This window comes from Lepus europaeus, chromosome 2 (assembly GCF_033115175.1).
Source record: "Lepus europaeus isolate LE1 chromosome 2, mLepTim1.pri, whole genome shotgun sequence".
NCBI lineage: Eukaryota > Metazoa > Chordata > Mammalia > Lagomorpha > Leporidae > Lepus > Lepus europaeus.
Window position 1 is genome coordinate 95,286,491 of NC_084828.1, and position 19,448 is coordinate 95,305,938.

A 19,448-nucleotide genomic window follows, 5' to 3' on the forward strand; every position below is an offset into this window, starting at 1 on the left:
GCCAAAGCTTTATCCAGGTCTCCCACATGGGTGCAGGGGCCCAAGGACTTGGTCCATCCTCCATTGCTTTTCCAAGTACATTAGCAGGGAGCTGGATTGGAAGTAGCAGCTTGAACTGCCACCCTTATAGGATGCCAGTGCTGCAGGCCTTGGCTTACCTAGTGCACCACACCTCAGGCCTCTGCATTCTTTCTGGTTATTTTTGTTTAATGTTTATTTTTCATCTACTGTTGAAAAGCAGAGTGAGCAGACAAATCTTCCATCTACTGGCTGACTCTCCAAATGCCTGCAACAACCAGGACAGAGCACGGATAAAGCCAGGAGCTTGGAACTCCATCTGGGTCTACGACATAGGTGTCAGAGAGCTAACTACTTGAACTATCTCTTGCTGCCTCCCAGGATGTGTTAGCAGGAAGCTGGATTGTACGTGAATTAGATGAGGCTCAAATTGGAATTACAGTATGGGATGTGGGCATCCAAAGTGACAGCTTCACCTGCTGTGCCATAATGCCTACCCTTATAATAGATTCTTTTTTTTAAAGATTTATTATTTTATTTATTTGAAAGAAAGGGGGAGACAAAGATCTTCCATATGCTGGCTCACTTCCTAAATGATGACAAAGGCTGGGGCTGGGCCATCCCAAAGCCAGGAGGCTGAACTCCATCCTGGTCTCCTATGTGGCTCGCAGGGGCCCTGGTACTTGGGCCATCTTCCTCTGCTTTCCCAAGCATGTTAGGAGGAGGGAGCTGGATTGAAAGTGGTGTACCCAGGTGACAGACTAGTATTTTTGTTGCATACTGGACCTTGTAATAGATTCTTTACAGATTCTTTTTTTTTGCCCTTCAAATATGATGAGTTACACAGTGTGGGTTTGGCATTAAGAATGAGTGTATTGCTGGGGCTGTGGCTCACTAGGCTAATCCTCCGCCTTGCGGCGCCGGCACACCGGGTTCTAGTCCCAGTCAGGGCACCGGATTCTGTCCCAGTTGCCCCTCTTCCAGGCCAGCTCTCTGCTGTGGCCAGGGAGTGCATTGGAGGATGGCCCAAGTCCTTGGGCCCTGCACCCGCCTGGGAGACCAGGAGAAGCACCTGGCTCCTGCCTTCGGATCAGCGCGGTGCGCCGGCCACGGCGGCCATCGGAGGGTGAACCAATGGCAAAGGAAGACCTTTCTCTCTGTCTCTCTTTCTCACTGTCCACTCTGCCTGTCAAAAAGAAAAAAAAGAATGAGTGTATTGAGGCTGGCATTGTGGCGCAGTGAGTAAAGCCTCCGCCTGCAGTGCTGGCATCCCATATGGGTGCTGGTTCTAGTCCCAGCTGTTCCTCTTCCAATCCAGCTCTCTCCTATGGCCTGGGAAAGTAGTAGAAGATCTGGCCATTGCAGCCAACTGGGGAGTGAACCAGTGGATTGAAGACCTCTCTCTCTCTCTCTCTCTCTCTTTCTCTGTAACTCTGACTTTCAAATAAATAATAAATCTTTAAAAATAAAAATAATGAACGCATTATAATTTTTAAAGGTGATTATGGTTCACTGAATTGTTCTTTTTATTGTCTATTACACGTTAAAATTGTAAAAACTTCTAGAAAACAAGGAAGTGAAGGCAGATAAAATTATTACACTTGATCTTAGCCAAAAGGCCGAGAAGCGATGGCAAATAAAATTATTAAAGGTGAGCCCATATCTTGGCACCTTCCCCATTGCTGACTTAGCAGCAGTGCTATTCATTGCATGTTTCTTGAGCAGTTAGTTTATATTGAGTATGCTGGTGGAGAGAGTGATACAAAATAGCAAAATTGTGTGCGGTTTTCAGGGGGAGAAAGCTATAAAAATACCTGGATAAAAATAATTTCTTGTAGGTTTATAGATTAAGTTTTATAGCTTAAGTAAGAATTTATCTGCATAGTTCTTTATAAAGTAATGAAAAGATCAGTTCAACAAGCAGAAGTCCATTAGTAACACTACTTTACAGTTTAAGCTTGAATATTTTCATAGTGCAAGTTTGTAGGTCTTTGATAGTTTATTTTTCAAGGTGCAAATGTTTCAGTGACGAGAAGTTTTTTTTGTCTTAGATTTTTAGTATGTGATAGTGGCTCTGTGGTAAAATAGCAATCTTTGGATTTTATATTTCAGGACATGGAAAAGGAAATCAGTAATGCTCTAGGCCATGGTCCACAGGATGAGATCCTAAGTAGTGCTTTTAAATTGCGAATTACTCGAGGCGATATCCAGACCTTAAGGAACTATCACTGGCTGAACGACGAAGTAAGTTGTCTTTTCTCCCCCCTTTTACTATCTAGTTATATTTAACAATGTACTACCCTGACCAAAGTGTTTCCTATCCAATTATAATAAGCTGATAACGTAACTTTTAGTTTTATTTAAAACAAATCCTAAACCTTAAAAAGATGTTTCCTTCTGATTGTTTGCACAGATTTCCCTCTTCTACATCCGTGCTTAGTTACATCCACAACTTCACTTACTAATCAACATTTTCATAAGCCCTAGGTGCTGTAAGATGAGCCCTAGATGAACTCTTATGGGAACTCTTACTTTTTCAGTATTAAAGGGATGTATTGATTGCTATATATGAGTGTATGTCTTTTTATTTAATTTGAGTTATATCTTGATCCATTCCTGCCGCTATAAAAAAATTATAGCTGAGGTATCTTATAAACAATAGAGGTGGCCGGCGCCGTGGCTCAGTAGACTAATCCTCCACCTTGCGGTGCCGGCACACCGGGTTCTAGTCCCGGTCGGGGCGCTGGATTCTGTCTCGGTTGCCCCTCTTCCAGGCCAGCTCTCTGCTGTGGCCAGGGAGTACAGTGGAGGATAGCCCAAGTGCTTGGGCCCTGCACCCGCATGGGAGACCAGGAGAAGCACCTGGCTCCTGCCTCGGATCAGCGCGGTGTGCTGGCTGCAGCGCGCCAGCCGCGGCGGCCATTGGAGGGTGAACCAACAGCAAAGGAAGACCTTTCTCTCTGTCTCTCTCTCTCTCTCACTATCTACTCTGCCTGTCAAAACAAGCAAGCAAACAAACAAAAACAATAGAGGTTTGCTGCTTCTAGTTCTGGAGGCAGGACAGTTCAGGGTCAACATACTAGCAGATTCAGTGTTCAGTGAAGGCCCAGTCCCTGCTTCTAAGACAGTAGGGAAGACACTAAGTCATCACACAGCAGAAGCGCAAAGGAGCTGGGACACTTCCCTTCAACTTCTTTTGTAAGAGCTCAAATTGCGTTCATGAGGGTAGAGCACTTGTGACTTAATCAATTGGATATTATATATGCCCTATTTAGGTATAGAGGGGCACATACATTCAGAGCACAAGTGAGAGCTGCAAAATTTGCCTGTTGTGTCCTTGCATATTTAGCAAAAGTTAGCTCTTACCACTTCTTTTCATTGGTTCTTTCCCCACCTGCTCAGTCCCTGCATTTTCTCCCTTTGCCTTCCTTCCCCCTTGCCCTATTCTCCCATAACTAGTTAACTTATAACATGTATTTTTAAAGATTTACTTATTTATTTGAAACGCAGAGTTATGGAGAAAGGAGGAAGTCAGAGAGCGAGATCTTCCATCTGCTTGTTTACTTCCCAGATGGCCACAACGATTGAAGCTGGGCTGATCCAAAGCTAGGAGCTTCCTCTGAGTCTCCCAAAATAACACACTTTTAAAATTAGCATGTTTTGTTTCACATTTTATGTGTAATGTGTTTATTATAGAAAATACAGGAAAAGTGAATTATTGTTCAAAAGTGCCCCTAAAAATAAGTAAAATATTAATGTATAATAAGTATGTTTAATTTATTTCCTTTAATGTTTTAAAATGAAAGTATAATTTATATATAGTAAGAATAGTTTCCATTGGTATTTCTATTTTTTTGTGTGATACAGCTGCAGATAGTTTTTCATTATTCCCAGTTCTTTCTCTTGTTTGTCTTTGCTACTCATGCCTCAAAAGAATACTTTTATGCGTCCTTAATCTCTCCTGTCTCTCAATTTTTTTTTTAATCTTCTGTATAGACAGTCCTTTCATTCCTTTCATCCACTTCTCTCATACCTTCCCTTCTCCATATATTAACTTTGCACTTTGTAATTCTTCCTTACTTGGGTAGAAATTTAGTTTTCAATAATATGCTGCCCATATTCCAACTTAGACTCTCTTGCTATTTTACAGGTCATTAATTTTTATATGAATCTTCTGGTTGAAAGAAATAAAAAGCAAGGCTATCCAGTACTTCATGCATTCAGTACTTTCTTCTATCCTAAATTAAAGTCTGGGGGTTACCAAGCAGTAAAAAGATGGACCAAAGGGGTAAATCTCTTTGAACAGGAACTTATTCTGGTGCCTATTCATCGAAAGGTACACTGGAGCCTGGTGGTAAGTTGAGAAGATTAGTTGTTGGGGTTTGGATACAGACTATTTTCTTAAATAATTAAGGCTACTTTTTTCTGTCTAGTGATAAGACCAGTAAGGATATGTTAAATGCATACTGCGTAGAGTATCTTCTGAACAGCTTGGAAAGCTAGGAGAAATAGTCCCTATACTTGGAGCTTTCATTCAGTTTTGTTTATAAGATGTTAAACACATTTATTATAAAAGAATGAAAGTATAAAGAAGAGAACAAACAAAATTCATCATTGAGAGGGCTACTGATACCTTGGTGAATTAGTTTCTAGCCCTTTCTCTAGGAATACAAATATATAATGTTAACTCACAATGTCTTGTAACTTTTTTTAAGTTAAAGAATATGTCCTAGAAATTTATTCATGTTTGATTTTTTCAAAGATGGTTTTCGTTTTGGAAATAAAGTTCTTTTGCTATATATAAGATGTTTTTGGATAATGTAATTTTCCATTATAGGTGATGGACCTAAGAAAAAAGTGTCTTAAATATCTGGATTCTATGGGGCAAAAGGGCCACAGGATTTGTGAGATTCTTCTGTAAGTAAAGATTGAAAAACTTCACTACTGTCTCATTAAACCATTCTTAGGTGATTGTTTTACTGTTTAATCCTAGGAAGCTCTGGATGGTAGTCTTTTTTTAAAATTTTTTTATTTTTATTTTTAGTTTATTTTATTTTTATTTATTTATTTTTTTGACAGGCAGAGTGGATAGTGAGAGAGACAGAGACAGAGAGAAAGGTCTTCCTTTTTGCCGTTGGTTCACCCTCCAATGGCCGCCACGGCCGGCGCACAGTGCTGATCCAAAGGCAGGAGCCAGGTGCTTCTCTTGGTCTCCCATGGGGTGCAGGGCCCAAGCACTTGGGCCATCCTCCACTGCACTCCCGGGCCATAGCAGAGAGCTGGCCTGGAAGAGGGGCAACGGGGACAGAATCCGGCGCCCCTACTGGGACTAGAACCCGGTTGCCGGTGCCACTAGGTGGAGGATTAGCCTGTTGAGCCACAACACTGGCCTTGGATGGTAGTCTTAATGTACAGTTACGATTCTCTATCTTAAGTCAGAACTTAATTTAATCCATTTTTTTTGGTTGAAATATGATATCTGATCTTTGAGAACATCTTACTTGGTAGCATATTCAATTGAAAACAAGTTTGTCATGTGTTATTATGTAAACTATACCTTGTTAGAATCCTTATCCTGTGATTTGAATGAGATCTCTTTGGATTTGTTACATTATTCTGAATGTCCTAAAGAACTGTTAGCTAGGGAGTATTAGTTCTAAATTTTGGAGCCTACTCCATGTCTTTGTGCTTTCATGAGAGTTGGCTTCATCTCATGGAACACAGGGGAAACTTTTAAGTTAATAGTCATCCCCTTACTTCTGGGGATGAGTTCCAAGATCGCTAGTGGGTTGCTGAAATCACAGACTGTTCCCAAATATATCTGTGTGTTTTCCCTCTTTCCCTGCAGTGATGCTGTATGGTGCCCAAGTTAACCTGTCTTGCCTTGTCTCATTTGTATCACTACTTTTGCGCTTTGGGGCCATTTAGGTAAAATTAGATCAATATGAAAGCATGACAGTTGATTTGATAACAAAGATGGCTACTCAGTGACTGTGCGGGTGGTGTATACAGCATGGATATGCAAGGACAAAGGGATGATTTATGTCCCAGGCTGGACCAAGTGGACAGTATAAGGTTTCATCATGTTACACAGAACATTGTGCAGTTTAGATGTTATGAAGCATGTGTCTATTTTTATAAGGTTTATTTAATTATTTGTAAGAGTTAAAGTTGTGTGGAGGGGAAGATCTCTTCCATTTTTACTTTCCAAATGGCTGTGATGGCTGGAGGTTGGCCATGCTGAAGCTAGGAGCCAGAGGAGTTTCATCTCGGTCTCTCATATGGGTGGCAGGGGCCCAATTACTTGGACCATTTTTTCCTGCTTTCCTATGCTCATTAGCAGGGAGCTGGATCAGAAGTGGAGCAGCCAGGACTCCAACTGGTATCCATATGGGATGCCAGCATACAGACTACAGTGCCACAGTGCTGGCCCCATGAATTACTTATTTATTTCTGGAATTTCCCTTTATATTTTTTGATTGTGGGTAACTGAAAGTACAAATGCTGTAGTAATTGCTAGAAACCAACCTTTAAAGTCTAGCCTCTTATCTCTTTTAAGTGATAACATGAATTTCTTGCTTTTTTTTTTTTTTAAAGATTTATTTTATTTATTTGAAAGAGTTAGAGAGGTAGAGACAGATAGAGAGGTCTTCCATCTGCTGGTTCACTCCCCAGATGGCTGCAACGGCCGGAATAGCGCCGATCTTAAGCCAGGAGCTTCTTCCAGGTCTCCCACATGGGTGCAGGGGCCAGAACTTGGGCCGTCTTCTGCTGCTATCCCAGGCCATAGCAGAGAGCTGGATTGGAAGAGGAGCAGCTGGGACTAGAACTGGTGCCCATATGGGATGCTGGCAGCTCAGGCTAGGGTGTTAACCCACTCTGCCACAGTGCCAGCCCAGTAACATGAATTTCATAGTGAGAATGCTATCAGTAAGATGAATCCATTTTGAATCTCTTTTACTTTCTTTTTTTGACAGGCAGAGTGGACAGTGAGAGAGAGAGACACGGAGAGAAAGGTCTTCCTTTTTGCCGTTGGTTCACCCTACAATGGCCGCTGTGGCCGGCGCACCGCGCTGATCCAAAGGCAGGAGCCAGGTGCTTCTCCTGGTCTCTCATGGGGTGCAGAGCCCAAGGACTTGGGCCATCCTCCACTGTACTTCCTGGCCACAGCAGAGAGCTGGCCTGGAAGAGGGGCAACCGGGACAGAATCTGGTGCCCCGACTGGGACTAGAACCTGGTGTGCCAGCGCTGCAAGGCGGAGGATTAGCCTATTGAGCCGCAGCGCCGGCTCTCTTTTACTTTCTGGAAACAACTGCAGTTTTCTGCTTTTAACTTTTTTGAGGATAAATGAATTTGTTAAGTAAATCTTATGAAAGAATATATGATTACTAATAATTCAAAAATTTTTAATGTTTTAACATAAAAGACCCTTTTTATTTTTATTTATCTTGATAAATAAACCAACCAACCAACCAACCAAGGCTGGTTTCTAGCAATTACTACCGTAATTTCAGCAGCAGAAGATGGCCCAGGTTCTTGGGCCCCTGCACCCACGTGGGAGACCTGGAAAAGGCTCCTGGCTTAAGATTGGCGCCATTCCGGTCATTGCAGTTTCAGTTACCCACAGTCCAAAAATATCAAAAGTAACATTCCAGAAATAAATAAATACTTCATGGGGTCAGCACTGTGGCACAGCAAATTAAGTTGCTGCCTGTATGCTGGCATTCCATATGGACACCAGTTTGAGTCCTGGCTGTTCCACTTCTGATCCAGCAATTAGAAACTGGTTGTGATACACCAAATTATTTGATCTTTCTGGTATTTTCTGTGTAAGATGTTTATAAAATGTATACATATACATACCTGTATGCACATACATACATTTATATTACCACATGCATAGAAATTTCTTACTGGAATCACACAAGAGTATTGGATGGTGCCTATAACAATACAGATCCCCTCACCCATACTTTTGTTAAGTTCATATTCCCTCCTGCCTGCCTACCTTTCTTTTGGAAGGTTCAGTTCCCATGTATCTAAGGTTTACTATGCTCCTAGTCCAGTTTTCTCTCCTTTTTTTTTTTTTTTTTTATTGTCCCCTTCCCTCTGAGACTTTTGTAATTTAATTTCTCCATAAGGAGAGACAATAATACTAAGCAATAAGACATAATTGGTTGAGCTTTAGAGGGCTACGAACCATCGAAATATCTAAAGATTATTACCTCTAAGTACCAGTTTTCACTCCCTTGGGAGCAATGTTACCTTATTTGAGAGTATAAGACCTGGTTGATCTAATACCAGTTTACCTTATTTTGCAGCTTAGGAGGAGAACTGTAAAATTAATCACTTTTAGTAGTTAAGTATATGTCTTCTAAGAACATAAAACTCTGCTACAGTGGTGGGTATTTTTTTTTTTTTTTTTGACAGGCAGAGTGGATAGTGAGAGAGAGAGAGAGAGAGAGAGAAAGAGAGAAAGGTCTTCCTTTTTGCCGTTGGTTCACCCTCCAATGGCCACCGCAGCCGGCACATCGTGCTGATCCGAAGCCAGGAGCCAGGTGCTTCTCCTGGTCTCCCATGGGGTGCAGGGCCCAAGCACTTGGGCCATCCTCCACTGCACTCCTGGGCCATAGCAGAGAGCTGGCCTGGAAGAGGGGCAACCGGGATAGAATCTGGTGCCCCAACCAGGACTAGAACCCGGTGTGCCGGCGCCGCAAGGCGGAGGATTAGCCTGTTAAGCCACGGCGCCAGCCCAGTGGTGGGTATTTTAGTGCAGCAGAGTAAGCCACCACTTAGGGATACCTGCATCCTATATTAGAGTGCCTGCTTTGAGTCCCAGCTACTCTGTGTTTCTGATCCAGCTTCCTGGTAATACATCTGGGAAGCAGTGGATAATGGTGTAACAACTTGGGTTCCTTCTGCCTTCATGGGAGACTCAGATGGAGTTGCTGATTCCTGGCTTCTGCCTGATTGTTGCAAGAATTTGGAGAGGGGCCAGTGCTGTGGCTCACTAGGTTAATCTTCCACCTGTGGTGCTGGTATCCCATGGGTGCTGGTTCTAGTCCTGGCTGTTCCTCTTCTGATCCAGCTCTCTGCTGTGGCCTGAGAAAGCAGTAGAAGATGGCCCCTGCACTCGTATGGGAGACCTAGAAGAAGCTTCTGGCTCCTGGCTTCAGATCAGCCCCAGCTCCAGCCGTTGTGGCCATATTATATCTCTCCCTCTCAGTATCTGTAACTCTACCTCTCAAATACATAAATTTTAATACATCTTTTATTTTTTGACAGGCAGTTAGACAGTAAGAGAGAGAGACAGAGAGAAAGGTCTTCCTTTTTGCCGTTGGTTCACCCTCCAATGGTTGCCACGGCCGGTGCGCTGCGCTGATCCGAAGGCAGGAGCCAGGTGCTTCTCCTGGTCTTCCATGCAGGTGCAGGGCCCAATCACTTGGGCCATCCTCCACTGCCCTTCCAGGCCACAGCAGAGAGCTGGACTGCAAGAGGAGCAACCGGACAGAACCGGCGCCCCAACCAGGACTAGAACCTAGGGTTCCCGTGCCACAGGTGGAGGATTAGCCAAGTGAGCCGAGGTGCCAGCTCAAATACATAAATAAAAATAAAAAATAAAAAATAAAAAAGAATTTGGGGAGTAAACCAGTAAATAAAAGTCTGTCTCTCCCTCTGTTATTCTGCCTCTCAAATAAGGAAATCTTAAGAATGAAAAGAAATTCACCTACCTAACCACAATGCTATTATCATATAATCAGTAATATTTAATATATGGTCTATATTCTGATTTTTCCAAATGCCTTTTATAGCTTTATTTTAAAAATTATTTTTGTATGTAGTTTTAGAAGCAGAGAATGAGATTAATCTCATTTACTAGCTCACTCCTCAAATGCCTGCAGCTGCTGGGGCTGGGCCAGGCTGAAGGTGGGAGCCAGGAACTGAATCCTGGTCTCCAATGTGAATGGCAAGGACCCAACTACTTGTCATCATCTGCTGCTTCCCAGAGTGCACATTGGCAGGAAGTGGGGATCGAGACAAGCTTAACTCATTAGGGGCATGCGTGGCACAGCAGATTAGGCGACCATTTGGGATGCCTGGATCCTTAATCGGAGAGCCTGAACCGGTCCTGGCTACTCTGCACTTCCAATCCAGCTTCCTGCTAATGCTCCTGCTGACAGTGCTGGATGATGACCCAAGTATGTGTGTCCTTGCCACCCACCTGTGAGACCCTGATGGAGTTCCTGACTACTGGCTTGAGCCCTGACTTTTGTGGCCATTTGGGATGTGAACCAGTAGATGGAAAATCACTATATTTTCCCCTCTCTGTGTCACTCTGCCTTTCAAATAATAAATAAATCTAACCCCCCCCCCACACACACACACAAAACCACACAAACCTACTCACTTCTCTTACTCTGTATGGGATGCAGGTATCTCAAGCAGTATCTATGCCAAATGCCCATCCCTTTTACAGTTTTTATCCGCCTAGCAGGAGCCAATCAGGAGTTTATACATGTATTTAATGTCTCCTTTAATTTAAAACAATTTTATTGCCTGGTTGTTTTTAATGTCAGTTTTTTTTTTTTTAGACTAAGTTATCTTGTTTCATATCTATTTTTAAGTGAGTAAAAGAAGTTGGAAAATGAAGTACTTTTAATATTGTGTTTTTAAATTGCATACATGTGGGATATGGTAGAAAACTATCAAAATACACAACAAATTGTTAATAGTAATTATTTCTGGCCTGCACCGTGGCTTAATAGGCTAATCCTCTGCCTTGCGGCGCCAGCACACCGGGTTCTAGTCCCGGTTGGGGCGCCGGATTCTATCCCGGTTGCCCCTCTTCCAGGCCAGCTCTCTGCTGTGGCCAGGGAGTGCAGTGGAGGATGGCCCAAGTGCTTGGGCCCTGCACCCCATGGGAGACCAGGAGAAGCACCTGGCTCCTGGCTTCGGATCGACGTGGTGCGCTGGCCACAGCGGCCATTGGAGGGTGAACCAACGGCAAAAAGGAATACCTTTCTCTCTGTCTCTCTCTCTCACTATCCACTCTGCCTGTCCAAAAAAAAAAAAAAACAAAAATTATTTCTGGAGTGTTGGTACAAGTCTTTTGCTTTTTATGTTATATGTTTTAATTTTTGAAAAATAAGCATGTGCAGCTTTTGTTAGTAGGAATTAAATCCCAAAGTTAAATTAACAAAACCAAAAAGCAGTTGCATATTTAAAACCTACGAATATGGGGGTGGGTGTTTGCCCTAGTGGTTATGATTCCCAGTGCTAGTTAGGGGCCTGGATGCCATATGTCCCATATTGAAGTGCCTGGATTCAATACCTGGCTCAACTCCTGACTCCAGCTTCTTGTTACAGACTCCAGGAGGCAGCAGTGCTGGCTCAAGTGATTGGGTTCTTCCTGCCCACCATTGGAGAAATTCCGATCAAGTTTCTAGTTCCTGGCTTCTAGTTGGGGACCATCGCAAACATTTGTAGAGTGAATCAGCCAATGGGAGTGCCCTTGCCCTCTCACAAATAAATAAAAATAAAAATAGGAAAGTATAGAATGTAGATAATGGTTAGTCTCCTAGGGACTTGGGGATTCCTTGATATATTGCTTCTTTGTTGTTTTTTTTAGTCAGTATTTACAGGATGAAAGTAAGACCAAAAGAAACATTGATCTGAATCTTTTAGAGTGGACCCACTACAGCATGAAGCCACATGTAAGTGATGATCATCTGCATTTGACACGTTTTGTTGCATTTACTGACAGTGTCATATTATTCAGACTTGGCTTTCTTCCTCTCCTTGTACACTCGCTCTCTTAGGCAGGTACCCACCTAAACCGCCAGCCATTCATTCAATCAAGATTTTTGCCTAGTCTTTATCTTCTTGCGCCAAATATGAGTGTTAATGGTGTATTAGCACATCTCCTAGAAAATTGAAAAATAAAATAAATTTAAATTGGTTACTTGTCCTGGCTAGTACTAATGAAAATTTAAACTTTCTGTCCAATATTTATGTGGGGATTGGTTTATTTAGATCTTAAGGATCCCAAGCCATGGGTCATCTGGTTGTGAAGGGCCTTTGTATCTTACCAGATTTGAATTCATTCAAAGTTTGAAAATGCATCCCTCTTTAAGTCCTAATACCTGCCCTTTAAAGTAAGCTCCACTGGGGCTGCCTGCATCCCATGTTGGTGTCTGGCAGCTGTGCTACTTCTAGTCCAGCTCCTTGCTGATGTGCCTGGGAAGACAGCAGAGAATGGCCCAAGTACTTAGACCCCTGCCACCCACATGGGATACCTGGATGGAGTTCCTGGCTCCTGGATTTGTCCTGGCCCAGCCATGACTATTCCTGCCATTTGGGAAGTGAACCAGCAGATGGAAGCTCTTTTCTGTCTCTCCTCTGTCACTCTACCTTTCAAATAAATCTTGGGAAAAAAAATAAATAAAGCTACATCAATTCAGTTTTAGCTCTAACTTATATGTGAAGACTTTGAAAAGTTCATGGGAAAATGGAATTAAAGGATTTTTCATTTTGGTTAAAAAAATTTTGAAATATAAGCACTGTTTTTTCATAATGCATATTTTTCATGACTTTTTAAAAGATTCCTAATATATAATGGCCCAGCTTTACCTGAAAGCATCTTAATTTCTAAATTGGAAAAGTTGAAGGGTAGAGTTGAAATTTTCCGAGGAGAGAACAGGTGTAAGAAGGTTTTGATCAGGATGAATACCATATTCTGATGTTGGAAATGTGGTAAAGAAAACAACATTGTCCTCTCTGTATGGGAGTCTGTACTGCTGTTTGCTATGTGAGAGGTGCTGGACCTGGGAGAAAAGTGCTGTGTATAGTATATTTGCTCAGGCTTTTCTTTTACAATGTGATCAACTGCATTTCTTTGAATAAAAACTGACCTGTTGTCATCAAGTATGTTTTCCAGTCATGGGATCAGCCTCTCCCAGGCTTTTACTCTTATGTCCTGTGACTGCCAGCCAGAGTAGAAAGGGCTGGTCAAGGTTAGTGTGGCACAGGCTGGGGCAGTATGATAGCTTACCTTGTGTAGGTTTGGAATTACCACCTTTGGCTTATGAGGCTGTTAGCCCTGCTTGCAGCAAGTTTGGGTTTTGCTTCAGGACCAGAACTGAGCAATCCAAGAGAGATCCTAATTGGCTTCTCTTTCTATAGGCATCTAAAGCAGTAGTCTTATTTTCCTGGCTAGGGATGGAGAAGTTAACCTCTGCAATATTGAAGTAGGTTAGTTGTATTTTAAGCATATTTCTGATTGCCCCACATTTAACCCCTTTTAAAATTGCTTCTGAAATAATTTTAAACAGTATTCCTGTTCCTGATAATATACCTTTAAATTTAATGGGGGTTTGTTTTGTTTTGTTTTTCTTATTTTTTGAGTGAGAATTGAGAGATGGAACTGTCATTTTGCTTTTCTTTTATAACCTGAAAAACATTTTCTGTAGGGTCATTTTCTTTGTGTCTTGTTGTGGTTGGGTTTTTATGTCACACAGAGTAAGATTAATTATGTTTGTTTAATACTAGATTTGACATTTATCTTTATAATATTGTTTACAAAAATAGTTTGTAAGTCCAATAAATTTGAATTAAATGAGGTTTCATTCCTTCCTCTCTTTTTAATTTAGGAGATTCCTCAACAGTTGAATGGGAGTGATTGTGGAATGTTTACTTGTAAATATGCAGATTATATTTCTAGGGACAAACCTATCACATTTACTCAGGTAAGTGAAGACCCCTCTTCATCCACTTATTATTACTAAATAAGATAAATTTAAAGCATTGTGTCAGTGCCTGATACGCATTAAACTCCCAGTAATAGTAGCTGTGCTAGTACTATTGCTGTAAATCTTGGCTATAGCCCTGTTGTCAGATCAGGGTTTGTCATTGTACCTGCTCTCAGGTTTATCCTGGACTTTGGACAGCTTGCATGTCTCTGAACGCCATGGTTCACTGGCTCATGTGTATTACTGATACGTTCAACCAAAGAGTGAATCAGATAAGATTATAACAGCAAGGGAAAAGCCAGACCTGGTGAGCGCTGAAGCTGCAGGTCTAAGATGTAACTGTGTTCTTTTTATTTTTGAGTTCTCCTATGGCTTTGCATTTGAGTGAAAGCTCAGTTATGTTGGGAACTCTTGAGGATTTGTGTCTGTAACAGTGGATTCTCAACCTTTTTACAACTGAAGATAGCTTCTATTAAAAAAATACTTTGAAACAATGTAGCTATTGTTACCATACAAACTGTAATGAGTAATAGAATTGGTAACTCCACTCCAAGCTTTTGAGCTCCATAAAGTACCTAGGACTCCCATTCTGAATTGATACAATTTCAGTTTGAGATAAAGGCACTTATAATTATTGGTTAGTCTCAGCAATTTTACTAAGAATAAATGTGCAGTTTTTTATTGGATGTTTTAAACTACTTCAAATATTTTAAGAATCAGGTATCAAGACTTTTTAGCTGCTCCCCATCCCGAGGAAATGACTAGTTAGAGTAAACTGGTGTATCCAACTAATTATAAAGATTCATCAAATGTACTTCAGGGATGCAAACATCTGATTTCATTAAAAAAGGAACTAGTAGAATTACAGATAATTTTGGTATTGTTTTGTGTATTGCTGCTTTGAAAATTGGCCCATGTAGTGATTATCAGTTAAAGTGAAGAGGAAAACTTCGTTCTTTGATGTTGCTAAATAGCAAGGAGTTGATTCTTTGAACCTAATGTCATGGGATTTCAATAGGACAGGTTGCTATTTCAACTGAATTAGCAATGAACAACATTTGATAACAACAGAAAGAAATTTGTAGGTTTGATTTCTTCTTTCTTTAAATAAAGTTCATGTTTTGCTTACATCAAAGCAGGTTATTTTATTTCAAAATATTTTGAAAATACAGCTAATTATAAAAGTTACCTATTGTGTTACCTTGTAGACATTTCTGATTTTGGTATATGTTTTTATTGTGAAGTTGTTGTATTATATTGTATAATTCTGCATCCTGCTTTTGTTTTCCTTAATGTGAAGATGCTTATTATGGTACTTATAATGTCATTGTAAGCATTAGAAGCCTTTTTATGACTTTATAGGTTTGTACTATGATGTAAAATATGAAGGCTTACATAAAAGGCACCACATCCTACTTTATTTACCCGGTTGTACCTGCAGGTAGTCCCTGCGCACATTCATGTATAATGTGAGTGTTTTTGTGGGATTCTTTGCAGCACCAGATGCCTCTCTTCCGGAAGAAGATGGTGTGGGAAATCCTTCATCAGCAGTTGCTGTGAGAATGCCCCACCTGGCCCCCCAGCTGCTGGTGGTCTTTCACGGACATTTCCATATACCTCATGCATTGTGGGTTAAAAGGTCCCTGCATCACTTCTGTTCCCGCACAGGTACTGAGCTGTCAAAGAGCATGAAGGCCTCTCTCTGCGCCACAGTCCTGACTTTGGGTGCGGAGGGCTGCTTGTAACCCTGTTTGTAGGGCTGTGCCTGCTCAGAGCCCTGGACTATTCAACCCACACAAGAACAAACGCTAATTAATATGTTTTTTAAAAAAATTTATTTCCCTATGAATGTGGGAAATGCAGGATTTATTCTATGAATTGTTTTTCTCTGTGTGTTTGTTCACGTGTATTCATTTGCTCACTCATTTGCAAACACAATGGGCAGTGGCTATTTTCCGCTGCTCTTTTACAGTTAATTCTAAATTGCTTGTTAAACTATTTATTTCTGAAAGGAATGTTAATCAAGTTGCCATTCCTGCTGAAGACCAGGATAGAAATCAGTGGGGGGAGGCAGGAAGCGGTAATAACTTCTCCAACCTGGAGCAGTAGCTGCCAACTTGAAGCTGGAGGTCTTTTTTTTTTTCTTTCCTTTTTTTTTGAGACTTGAAAATGCCAGGAGAAATGAAAATGCTGTGGTGTAGGACTCTGGTTTCTTTTCAGAGGAAGTCTGACACCACAGCATTGGCACAGCGCGGTGGAAAAGTGGGGCTCTGGCCGGGGGACTCTGGCCATCCAAGCATCTTGAGAAGAGTGTCATGGTCATCTTAAAGAGACTTCCCTTTCTGGAAATGAAGTGACTTGGCTTACTCTTGAAACTGGATTCACAGTCACTGTGTACCCTAAATCTTCATTGTAGTCACAGATCTGGTTGAGTATAAACCTCAGAATTGTCAGGTCTGGCCTGAGCTGTTGATTTCAAAAGATCCTATTCAGTTTAAACCTATTTTTCCTCAGAATCTTTTGTCTCCTATATATTAAATCAAAATTAAGTTTTGTACTCATTAAGATTAACATCCCATCCTCCCACTCTGCTCCCACTGACATTTGTGGAAAAAATGTTAGTACTTGGCTCTGAGGTTGCCAGTTATACAATAATCTATTTTGCATATGAAAGTTTGTATTTAACTTTTGTTCTGAAAAACCTTACAGATGTGGTTATGCATTTTTAATTTCAGAAAGTTTAGAATTGGTCAGAACATATTTTGCAAGGTCTAGTGCCTAGTGTTGCTTTTCTGATGTAATAAAAGGTTGTCTGGCAGAACCTGAAAAGTATATGCTGAAATGATTTCTAACCCTTTCCCTACTTAAACCTCCCAAACTTGTTCTGGCACATAAAAGCAAGAGGTAAAACTGGAAAAATTTGGCATGTTTTAGCTCTGACTGTACATGTCAGCCCTTTGGGTGGAGCAGCCAGTGTTCTCTTAAGACTTAGAAAGGCCTTGGTGTAGCACCTGGGGCCTGTGTTGTGGATTGAAATTACAGTGCCTGCTTGCTGGCCAAACCAGAGGACACGTGGGTAAATGATGATTGAAGGATGAGTTTGGTGTGCTAAGTCTCCCTCAAGTGTAGGCTACGCAGAAAGTCCTTCCTGCAGCCCTCTTCCTTTTCCTTAGAGTTCCTGGAGCTGTGCCAATGAGTGTTGGGAGCTGAGAGCTGGCATAGCCAAGGAAAGCCAGAGTTTTGGTGGCAGTGTTCTATTAAAAACTGGTTCCCACTGGGCAACAACATTTCTCTGAGAATTTAATACCTTGGTTAAGATCTGTCATGTTAGGTAATCCTTTGAGGCATGGCAGTTTATATGCTGCCCACTGAATGCTACTGGGGGTTGATGTAGTAGTTGAGGGACTTGTGAAGAGCAGATTTCATTGAGCTTCCCATTAAAGTGAACTCCTCAGGCTCCTTCCTAGTGCTCTCCCAAGACTTAACGAAATTGGTCCGTGCAGAGTGTTAAGCTGGAGAGAGGCATTCTGCTTTGCCAAGAGTTCCTGAATCTAATGTGAGAGAACAAGCTGTACTTCCTCTAGGCCCTGTGTCTACACAGTTCATAGGAAAACAGTCAGGTGATGAAAACAGTGACTGATTTTATCAGTAGCAAATTAGCAACATGGAAGCTAGTGATTTTTTTTCTCTAATTGCAGTAGTATGGGGGTCTGATAAGATACAGTGAACTTGCTGTAAATAAATAGTCCCTAGTTTTTAGTAGGTAGTCTCTCTTAAAAGCTGATAAAAACTAAACAAATAACACTGTTGGTGAGCAAGCACCTTTCTTTGTACCAGAGCCCAGTGGGGTGGGAGAGAAATACACCCAGGGCATGGAAGAAGGTGTTCTTGGGAGCCCCGTAGTCTACCTCAGTTATTTAAGGCTCTTAGACTCTCTGATCTTCTCCTCCTCTGCAGTCCTAAGCGTAACTTCGGAAACACCATGGCGAGGGTGGCTATCTGCCTGCATTGTGAAGAGTTGCTTGGTGCTTGGGACCAAGGTGTGGGTGCCAGAAGAATGTGTCGTGGGAGAAATAGTGAACCTCAGATAATAAATAAGCAATCCAGAGGTACTGAAGTTTATCTTAACTTTAGTACTGTAGTTAGGCTGCATTGTTTCAATTGGCTTCTGTGAACTAATTGGAAACCTCTAATCTCTTTCTAACAGTTTCTTTGAGAGTAACTCCAGGTATTCAACCAAACTTTTGGTTCTTATTTGTAAGTTGGACCTAGCAGGCTGTGTTGTTTTGATAATGTTTTTCTTTTTAATTTACCTAATATATACAAGGATGAGGTTTGGGTGTATTGGAAGGTGTTGATTTTATCTATTTACCAATAAATTCATCTCTTTAATTCAGTGGCTTTCAAATTGTTTTGCTTACAACTCATGGTAATAAATGTATTTGATGTTGTGACCAGTGGGCACACACACACACACACAAACACAAACACACACATGCACACAGGTATCCTGTGTTTATATATGGACACATCATTTCATAAACAGTGTTTCAAAAATAATACCTTTACTGCACTCATAGTTTTTTTTTTTTTAAATGTGGGTTCTGACAGCAGAGTTTTTCACTACCCATTAATGGATCAATATCCACAGACTGAAACACCACTCTGATGAATCTGACAAGATGCAAATTATTATTTTTTTTGACAGGCAGAGTTAGACAGTGAGAGAGAGAGACAGAGAAAGGTCTTCCTTTTTGCCATTGGTTCACCCCCCGTGGCCGCTGCGGCCAGCGCACCGCTCTGATCCGAAGCCAGGAGCCAGGTGCTTCTCCTGGTCTCCCATGGGGTACAGGGCCCAAGCACTTGGGCCATCCTCCACTGCCTTCCTGGGCCACAGCAGAGCTGGCCTGGAAGAGGAACAACCGGGACAGAATCTGGTGCCCCGACTGGGACTAGAACCTGGTGTGCCGGCACCGCAGGCAGAGGATTAGCCTATTGAGCCGCGTCGCCGGCCAGATGCAAATTATTTTAAAACTAAAAAGCTGTGACACCCATCCCATCATCACGTGAGTAATGTGAGGCTATTTGAGTTGAAGCCATCTAAATGTAGGAAAAAGTAGCTTTCTGGAAATACATGGGGCAAACAATCCTTATTCATTAAATTTTTACACTGACATTTCCTAAATTAGATAGTTACTTCTATAAAGTTTATAAAAACAGGGTTCTATGGCCTGACGAACACAGGGGTCATGTCCTTTCTTCCTGGTGATGCATAGGTATTGTTAGAGGAAGCTGCTTTATATTAATGAGTTGACTTAACCTAGTATTTTTCAAAACCTGAACACAGCCCTATTTTGAGATACCAGTGGAACTATTTTATGCAATACACTTAGGAAAGTGCCAGAAGAAGCAACATAGAGTTCTTGAATGAATAAACTTTTTTTAAAGATTTCACTTATAAGTTAGATAAGGGAGAGAGAGATTTTCCATCTACTGGTTGACTCCCCAAATGGCCACAATGGCTGAGGCTGGGTTAGGCCAAAGCCAGGAGCCAGGAGCTTTTTCCAGGTCTCCATGTGGGTGCAGGGGCCCATCTTCCACTGCTTTCCCAGGCGTATTAGTAGGGAGCTGGATCAGATGTGGAGCAGTTCGGACTCAAACAGGTGACCAAATGGGATTTGG

General features: G+C 41.6%; 1 protein-coding gene across 7 annotated transcripts in view; it reads left to right on the plus strand.

The window, feature by feature from the left end:
• Window positions 1–18,162, plus strand: part of SENP2 (SUMO specific peptidase 2) — a 49,985-nt gene extending 31,823 nt beyond the window's left edge. For 5 of the 7 annotated variants that reach the window (XM_062210943.1, XM_062210926.1, XM_062210956.1 and 2 more), the window contains 6 exons: window positions 2,131–2,262; window positions 4,169–4,372; window positions 4,856–4,935; window positions 11,648–11,732; window positions 13,668–13,763; window positions 15,264–18,162. In XM_062210943.1, the coding sequence (XP_062066927.1) occupies window positions 2,131–2,262; window positions 4,169–4,372; window positions 4,856–4,935; window positions 11,648–11,732; window positions 13,668–13,763; window positions 15,264–15,326 (660 nt within the window). In that variant the 3' untranslated portion in view covers window positions 15,327–18,162. Of the gene's footprint in view, window positions 1–2,130; window positions 2,263–4,168; window positions 4,373–4,855; window positions 4,936–11,647; window positions 11,733–13,200; window positions 13,270–13,667; window positions 13,764–15,263 lie in introns of those variants that run through there. The other 2 variants (XM_062210937.1, XR_009867941.1) reach the window with 2 other exon arrangements.
• The last annotated feature ends 1,286 nt before the right edge of the window (window positions 18,163–19,448 follow it).